The sequence below is a fragment of the Oryza brachyantha genome, chromosome 4, assembly GCF_000231095.2.
Source record: "Oryza brachyantha chromosome 4, ObraRS2, whole genome shotgun sequence".
Lineage (NCBI taxonomy): Eukaryota > Viridiplantae > Streptophyta > Magnoliopsida > Poales > Poaceae > Oryza > Oryza brachyantha.
In genome coordinates this window covers 11,496,033-11,504,892 of record NC_023166.2, presented here as the reverse complement: position 1 = coordinate 11,504,892, position 8,860 = coordinate 11,496,033, and the positions used below count along the sequence as shown (strand labels likewise).

Here is an 8,860-nt window from a genome sequence, read left to right as displayed (position 1 = left end):
ACCAATCAGTGTTTGTCTCAGCCTATCCTTGGTTTCAATTATTAAAGAATTACTACTGCCTTCACTCGTACCTGGTTTCAATTATTATCCTTGGTCTCAGCCTATCATCGATTTGAGCATCCTTGGTTTCAAACATTGGTGAAGGTACGAGCAAGTTGCTTCCCAGACCTCAACAGGTTCGAAACGATAACACTGAAGCAAATAAGAATACCCATACCTTTATCGTTGTAGACAGAAGTGTTTGAAGACCTTTATATTAGGAAGTATAAGCCTTATTAGGCATGCAATCCTATACATATACGGCTACAATGATACAATGCAATCCTAATAAACCTTATTAGGCAAAGTGTTTGAACAGAAGGATACAATGCAATCCTATACATTAATACATATATGGCTATACATGCCTAATAAATCTTATACTTTCCTAATACTTTAGATGGCCATACAACCAACCCTGGAATAAGAAACAGTAAAAAGAAAATCAGTAAATCTGCATAGCTCAAACTCACAGAGTATACTACATAGATTATTGCAACTACAGGTCATCGCATTAATGGACATCCGCATCATGTTTGATTTCATTTGATTTGAAGGAAAAAAATTACCCAGGTGATATGTAGTCACTCCCTTAGAATAAACAAAAAAAGTTTAGATACAAAATACTTTCTGACCAAGGTTACTTCTCTAAACGGATGTTAAAAAAACAGAGGGTGAATCAGTGGTGGCACGATTAAATCCAAGGATGCTAAAATGATGCACAAGCGAGACAGCTGTAGACCTGGAAATATGTCGAGCTGAAAAATAACTCATGCATTGCATAAAGAAACGTAGATGCAGATATCATGGCTAGAAGATCAGGAACTGATGTGAACGTTTTTGTAAACAGTTAGATCGAATTGCCATTTCTGTTAATGGAAATGGGAGGGATACCTAGGAGGATTTGATCATCCATATCGAGAGGAACAACAGAGATTTGAAAAAAAAGGTGACATAAATCTCCAAAATTGTGGTTGTTCACAGCTTCCAGTGACTGAATCTGAGTAGGACGGTATCTCTTTGGTAGGCATGAGCTAGACCTATTATGGTGATTAGCTTGCTAAACTAACCAAATATCTTGAGACGACACAAACCAGACCTAGCCTAACAAGGTTGGACTATCTTTTACATGTAGACAATCCAACCAATCTACTCTGAGATATGAAGCAACATGGAAGTATGAATGCAGAATGATCATACTAACAATAGGAGAAGTATATTAATTAAGTGGCATACCTACTCAGCTAGGTACACATGATATGTCATTATCCCAGACCATTGCAATTCGCAAGGGGGTTATCATAAAATAATGCAGAACCGTCGAAGTTCTGCTATTTGCTATAAGTGTAAAAAATGAGTTATGAACAACTTACAAGATAATCATTGCCATCCATTCCAAAGAACATAGAGCTCTGGCTAGACAACATTTCTTCAAAACAATATACTTGTGTTACAAATAAAATTGGAACAGCTCCTGAACTGCTCTCATAGTCATAACATATAGTAGTATTTATATAATAGCAAAACATATTAACCAGTTGTGAACAAACCTACTTAAGCAAAACTATTAGAATGATAAATAGCAATAGGCAGCCATGCACACAGCATTTTAGCTCGAATTCCATGTTACACATTTCATCTCAGCTTAAATCCTAGAACAATTCCCCACCAAAAGGAAACAAAGTAATTATTCAAATTAGGCTCTACATACTAGGCATTTCTGTGTACATATTTAAACTAAAGTGTGCTATTGTCAGGTTAGCAAGTAAGCATGTGTCATATTTACATTCCAACATGACGAGATTTGTAACCATACATTTTCCTTGCTACTAAGACCAGCCAACACTGACAGAATTGGAGCACGTTCTACATGATTAACTAAAGAAAATTGATAACTAATCTTTGATCTACAATACAACTGAAACAAGGGTAACTAAACATGTCAACAAAACTGAAGCAATATGTAAGTGCTAACCTACTGCATCACTAATTCACTGTGACATAAATTAAGTCAAAAGAACGAGCAAGCCCTTGACCTCAGCATGAATCAAGCACGGATATTTTGATCTAACAACAGTGCTTCACTCCTTATCAATCTGTTAACAAGAACATCTCTAGTGCACAACTTGTTGAGCAGTTCTCTTGCCTCATTCAAATAGCCCTCATGTGCCAGACCTTCAATGAGTATGACGTAAGTCAAATCATCAGGCATGCAACCACTAGACACCATGTAAGCCATGATATCAATAGCAAACTCTGTTTTGCCATTTCTACAAAGTCCTAGCAGGATTGCATTGTAGAGCACAGTGTGGGGTGATATGCCTGAATCTTGCAGTTTGCGAACCGTCTGAATTGCTTCCTCAATTTTATCCTCTTCATTCATACACTCAGATAATAACTGATAAATTTTATCTGGGTTGAATCCTTTGTGGCCCATCTCATTGAACAACTCAAGGGCTTGACCCAGCTTACTAGCCTTGGCAAGCCCGCCTATTATTGTACTGTAAGTGATAGAATTTGGAGTACAGCCTTTGTAGGGCATTTGCTTAAATACTTCAACGGCATCCTCCATCAACCCTTTTTGACACAAGAAACTAATTAGTGTGTTAAATGTGACATTATCTGGGATGCAATCATTTTGGGCCATATTATCCATTAACTCTTCAGCATCCACCCATCGTGCTGCACCACACAATCCCTTCAGTAGAGTGTTATAGGTGACAATATCAGGTTTACAACCATAAGATTTCATGCTGCTTAGTAACCCCAAGGCACCATCCACATTCCTTTGCTCACAGAGACCATTGATGATGGCATTATAGGTGACAATACTTGCCGTGCACCCATGCTTTGACATTTTCTCTAGAAGCTCAATTGCCTTCTGGAGCAGTCCTTTTCGACCCAAGGGAGTTATGATCGCATTGAACGTCGCCTCATTCGGGGGATAATTCTCTTGGAGCATCTGTGTTACAAGCTCCTCGGCATCTTCCCATCTCTCGGCACTACAGAGACCCTTCAAGACAGTGTTGTAGTTGACAGTATTCGGACTGCACCCATAAGAGGGCAAGTTTCTCAATAGCTCGAGAGCGTCATCCACATCACCTTCTGTGCACATACCATCCATGATGACATTATACGTCACGTTGTTTGGCGTGCACCCCTCAGCACGCATCAGGTCGAGCAACTCCATGGACTGCCGGTACCCCCTCCCCTTGCACGTCGCCTCGACGAGGATGTTGTAGGTGACGACGTCGGGGGCGCACCCGCGGCAAAGCATATCGTCGAGCACCGAGAGCGCGTCCGTGACCCGGCCACGCTTGCAGAGCGCGTGGATGAGCGGGTTGTAGGTGTACGCATTGGGCTGCACGGGCATGCCCTCCACGACGCGGCGCGCGTCCCCGAGCCGCCCCGCCCGGCAGTACCCATCGGTCAGGGCGCTGTACGTGACGACGGTGGCCGCGGGCCCGCAGGCCCCGAGGACGAGCTCGGCGTCGGCGGGGCGGCCGCGGCGGCAGAGGTCGCGGACGAGCCTGTTGGCCAGCGTCACGTCGGGCGGGCGAAGGGATGACTCCACGAGGCGGAGCGCCGCGTCAAGGTCCCCGCGGTGGACGAGCGCGCTGAGGCGGCGGTCCGCCCCATGGAGGCGGCGCGGCGGCGGCGGTGGCGTAAGCGCCTGCTGCTGCAGCGTCGTACTGGGGTTCTCGAGCCTCGCGGGCGACTTGGCGCCGGAGCTGCGGCGGAGGCGCGGCGGTAACCACCCGCCGCCGGTGGTGGTGGACTGGCGCGGGCTGTAGTGGGGGTGGGGGTGGCCGGAGGAGGAGGAGGGGAGGAGAGTGCAGAGGGTGGGAGGCGATGGCGACGACGGCATCGTGTTCGGATTGCGGCGCTCCCCTCGGGGGCGAGCGATGGGCCGCGGGTGTGGCCGCGTCGGCGCGTCGTGTCATCGCGTGGAGCTAGCTCATCATCTGGAGTCTGTAGGATGGGGCGGCAACGACTAAAACGGGAGGAAACCATAGGCTCGAATTTGCAACAATTTCAACCAAGTTTTGCACAAATTTTGGTCTCATATTTTCCATTTTATAGATTTGACCACTATTTTTAAATTTGAAGCGGTCGGCTGACATTAGGCCGTTAAGTAAGCATAACAGTGTTAAATAAGAATGGATGTTTTTACCCTTATATATTTAACCTTACTTTGTACATGCTTATTGCATATTTGACCCAATTTTATACATATGTCCATTCAACAAATAATTTAATTGTAATAATTTATGTTTAATATTTGAGACAAATTTAATTGACATTTGACTTAAGTTTGATTAAATTGAAAAATTATACTAAAATTTGAACTAAATTCAGCTTAAATTTGAATTAATTTGAACAAAATTTTGATATGATTTTTCCTATTTTTTAACAAAACTTTGATAGCATATTGCCAAAAATTGTCAAATTGCATAAAGTGAGATAATATACAAGAATAATCATGTAAAAATATCCCATAATCATCTCCAAAATACATATTGCCAAAAGCAGTAGATAATTGACAACTATTACATATGGAAACCATGCTCCCATTCCTCTCCCTCTTCCTCTACCCCTACCCCTTCCCTTACCCCTTCCTGTTGTGCTATATCCATCGATCTCTGGTTTTCTGTTTATTGTATCAAACATTTTGTACGCAGCAGCCTGCCCACCTGCAAAAGCTTTCATGCTTGGTGATGCCATGCCCCAGTGCTCCGTTGAATATAACAACAAATAGTCAGCCTCCGGCACCATATAATCACTTTGCTCTGTCAATTTAAACTTAAGCACAAACTGGCTACCATCAATAAAAATGAAAGTGGAGTACAAAAATCACCGAAAAAGCAGTACATGAACCAAAAAGGCGGTACTTGAAACAAAAAGGAGATAGTCTACCAATCACTTGCTATTGGTCAAACGCCCAAAGTCCGTTAACCTATTTGGACAAGAAAGATCATGGCCAATCTATGTTTGCATTTTCAGGGATGGTTTTCCAAGCATTTGGACAATATCACTCAGCAAGTATACACAGCAAGAAAGATCACTGGGACTAGCCGCGAGCAAGATGAGCTTGGCACCATACCATATCCCTAGCAAGTAGCCATGAGCCGCCGCTGCCTCCCCGCGGCCGCAGCTTCCGCGCCGCGCCGCGCGCAGCGCCGCCCCCACCACCCGCCTCCGCGGGCTGCCGCCGCCCGGTGCCTCCCGCTGCCCCCTTTGCTGTCTGTACTGGGAGGGAGGGAGGGAGAGATAGGGTTAGAGAGGGTATAATTGTCTTTTCACGTGTACTTTTCTATTTTTTTTCTTTTTTTCCCATCTTACTCAGGGTACCTAACAGCAGGGTCAAACGGCCAATGCAGGGTCAAAACTAAAGAGGGTCAAATCTGTAATTAGCTTTTAAAATAGGATCAGTTATACAATAGTCTCTTTTATTTTTAACAAAAACCGATAGAGAACTGAAAATTTTGGGGGGACTAAGACGGTAGTAGAATACAGTCCTTGAACTGTTCATAGTACATCTCATCGTGCATTTGATCTCGTTGGTTCTAACTTCCAAAGTTGATCAGCTCTTCCGTTAGAAGAATCAAAGAATTTACTCACATTGATTAAAAAAAAAGTTTTACAAAAACTGTAAAATGTCAGTGAAAATTAAGGTTAAATCGAAGCGACTACCTAAGCATAAACAACGCGATTTTGTAAGTTCGCGATAAACAAAGCAACAAAAATAGAGCAAACCTCGAGTAAACAACAGCCGAAAAAATAGTTTTTTTTTTAAAGAAAAAGTTGTATGGACAAGTTGAATGCAACAAGCCACATATGAGATGACAAGTTGAATGCAATGAGGAAGTTCAACTTGGTTCACTAACAGCCCATGAATTAGAAACAAACATATGTTAGGGACTGCACCTTGGATCTATTTAGCTGAGCGCATAGACACTGCAATACATACAAGGAGCAGAAGTTAATCAGGATGGATTGCTTTGATTTATTTAAAAGCTATAAATAAAACTTAATTGCATTCATTTGGTCGTGAGGTCCCCTTATTCCCTCATTGCATTCATGCGGAAGTACATATGATAAAGAAATTCAGTGATATGTAAGGCGAATAATCACCCCCTTTAACTCTATCACAACACAGACTAATTAGTAGAAAATCAATAGAGGGAACGCATATGTATAATCTAGCAAAAAAGATAAAATATATAAAAATTCAGAGCATCTATTTTTTCATTATCCAGACACAACAATTGTTATGGCATTTCAGTACATTGAGTAGCTTTATTAGCTGATTAATTAATCAAACAACTTCAACAGCTATTAACCTAATAGACTGGCCTCATGCACACATATGCTAGCAGTCAGACAAAGTAGGTAACAGGAAAAAATATTTATTTGCTGTGAGTACCTAAATAAGTGTGAGCTGTGGAAGATTGTCGACTTCTCCTCGAGCTTGAATTATATTTACTTGCCTGGGTTAAGTGCTGAAAATCAAGGGAAAAACTATTAGGCCAAAGAAAATGCAGAATGGCAGGTCAGCAACATGCAACACAGGCGATACGTCGGCAGGCAGCGACTGCGACACTTTACAAACGGTCTGTTCCTAATGGTACAAGGATAAGATATAAATCTAGTGACCAGAGAAAAAAAGGACTGGGAATTGATGTTCTCAAAGTACTTGCTAAATTAAAGTATAGAGTAATGGGTGGCAAAACTATAACAAACGCGATATCGAAAATTAGCATAATATTTTAATTTGGAGGTGCTATAATTTTAATAAGAACCAATAGTTCAAGTTTGAATAATAAAGCTATATTACAATTATATGAGAACAGAGGTATCTAGTGCATTATCCAACTCATGCAGTTGTATGCTAAGTCAGGAAAAGTAGTGCAACTCACATGCTGGAAGGTTGGACATATCTGCAGTGTCAGAACACAAAATCCCCAAATTGATCAAAGCACCTCTTATTATCCCACATGGATACAGAAGCATGCTTGTTGTTTGGGCTGCACTATCACCTAGTGTTGTAGAGTCATTCTCAGTTGCATACATGCTCTCTACTGATGGATCTATAGAAACACAAGCCACCTTAAACGGTCATCTTGAAGAACAAATGTGCCCTGCATATAGGGAAGTAACATCAGTTCTGTCACAAGAGTAATATCAGGTATAAAGTTTATATTCATTACCCATTTACCCTATGATTAGTTTTTAGATTGTCAATCTGCTTCTTGAATAGCTCAGACCAAAAGTCTTTGCAGATAAATTTGATTGTTTCAAGATGATCACTAAATCGAGGGCGTTACATGGTATATCTGCTTTTGAACAGAAATTATGGTTAAAATGCCTGGAGGTAAGAAACCGAATAAAGATACGCAATTCAGAAAGCAGTGAGACTTGTGCTAAAGAATATGATACTTCTGAAAACAGTCACGTAATGACCAATGAAAATAAAATAAATGCCAAACGTGGTTAGCAATTAAATAAATTGAAAAACAAATTTTCATTATATAAACAGTGGAAAACATTTATGGAAAAATTTAAAAGGGAAAATAATTACAAAAATCTGGATATTCTGATCAACAACGCGATTTGATAAACAAAGCAACGAAAATAGAGCAAACCTCGAGTAAACAACAGGCGAAAAAATAGTTCTTTTTTTGAAAGAAAAAGCTGTATGGACAAGTTGAATGCAACAAGCCACCTATGAGATGGCGAGTGCCAGAATCTTTGTCCGATTCCTCTCGGCAACGTACAGCGCTGACAACGCTATTGAGATGAGCGCATTAGAGACTCTAATTTATTGCCTAGCAAAAAAAAGCATAGCAAAAAACGAAGACGAGATTCAATCAGCATAGCAAAAAAAAAAGACAGTACAGTCAATCTGAAAACGCTTCTTCGCAAAGATGGCATTAGACTCACGAAGACTTATGCAGTCAACACGGCGTATGATTGATTCAGAGTTTGATGGTATAAAAGAGCAAATCATCATCGCCTAATGCACAGCTCCGACTCTAAGCACCGAAAGGTGAAGAAACGAGCGACAAGAGAGAACAGACGGAATCATAAACGAAACGAAACCACCATAGATCTGCAAATCGAATCGAAAAGCACCGGAAGAAGCGGCGGACGGCGGCTTGTGGAACTTCCTATGACAGCCATCTTATATATGAGGGGATGCCGATGGGATGAAACCCTAGGAGCCGCCGTGATTTGCCATATTCACCACCTGGCCGAGTAGCTCACATACGGCCCAGTCGGCCCAGTTGGCCAGCGTCACGTCGGGCGGGCGAAGGGATGACTCCACGAGGCGGAGCGCCGCGTCAAGGTCCCCGCGGTGGACGAGCGCGCTGAGGCGGCGCGGCGGCGGCGGCGTAAGCTCCTGCTGCTGCCGCGTCGTACTGTGGTTCTCGAGCCTCGCGGGCGACTTGGAGCTGCGGCGGAGGCGCGGCGGTAACCACCCGCCGCCGCCGGTGGCGGACTGGCGCGTGCTGTAGTGGGGGTGGCCGGAGGAGGAGGAGGAGGAGGAGAGTGCAGAGGGTGGGGGTCGATGGCGACGACGGCATCGTGTTCGGATTGCGGCGCTCCCCTCAGGCGAGCGATGGGCCGCAGGTGTGGCGCGCGCGGTGCGTCGTGTGGAGCTCATCATCTGGAGTCTGGAGGATGGGGCGGCAACGACTAAAACGGGAGGAAACCATAGGCTCGAATTTGCAGCAATTTCAACCAAATTTTGCACAAATTTTGGTCTCAAATTTGCAGCAATTCCAACCAAGTTATGAACAAATTTTGGTCTCAAACT

At 43.0% G+C, this 8,860-nt stretch overlaps 1 protein-coding gene and 1 long non-coding RNA gene across 6 annotated transcripts; both read right to left on the bottom strand.

Annotated features, from left to right (window-relative positions):
• Positions 1–1,818: 1,818 nt before the first annotated feature.
• Positions 1,819–3,907, bottom strand: LOC102710400 (pentatricopeptide repeat-containing protein At1g09900-like). Its single transcript, XM_040523212.1, has 2 exons — positions 3,819–3,907; positions 1,819–3,731 (listed from the first exon to the last, which is right to left on the bottom strand). Exons 1-2 carry the CDS (start codon positions 3,905–3,907, stop codon positions 2,087–2,089), a joined length of 1,734 nt encoding a protein of 577 aa, XP_040379146.1. The 3' UTR covers positions 1,819–2,086.
• A 582-nt stretch (positions 3,908–4,489) lies between these two features.
• LOC102699301 lies at positions 4,490–8,726 on the bottom strand. 5 transcript variants are annotated; one of them, XR_001550124.2, is made up of 7 exons: positions 8,176–8,725; positions 7,259–7,376; positions 6,960–7,181; positions 6,467–6,542; positions 5,968–5,997; positions 5,144–5,284; positions 4,490–4,773 (listed from the first exon to the last, which is right to left on the bottom strand). It is a non-coding gene; the product is annotated as an uncharacterized LOC102699301 (long non-coding RNA). The 5 variants fall into 5 exon arrangements; XR_001550123.2 differs by having other exon boundaries at positions 7,251–8,726; XR_001550122.2 differs by having other exon boundaries at positions 5,144–5,289; positions 7,259–8,725.
• Between the last annotated feature and the right edge of the window lie 134 nt (positions 8,727–8,860).

What these genes read in the sequence shown, in the direction of transcription:
- LOC102710400 (XM_040523212.1), bottom strand. Translation starts at nt 3,907, where the DNA reads ATGCCGTCGTCGCCATCGCCTCCCACCCTCTGCACTCTCCTCCCCTCC. An exon ending in CCCCACTACAGCCCGCGCCA is followed by an intron (nt 3,732 to 3,818) that starts GTCCACCACCAC and finishes CGAGAACCCCAG; the next exon opens with TACGACGCTGCAGCAGCAGG.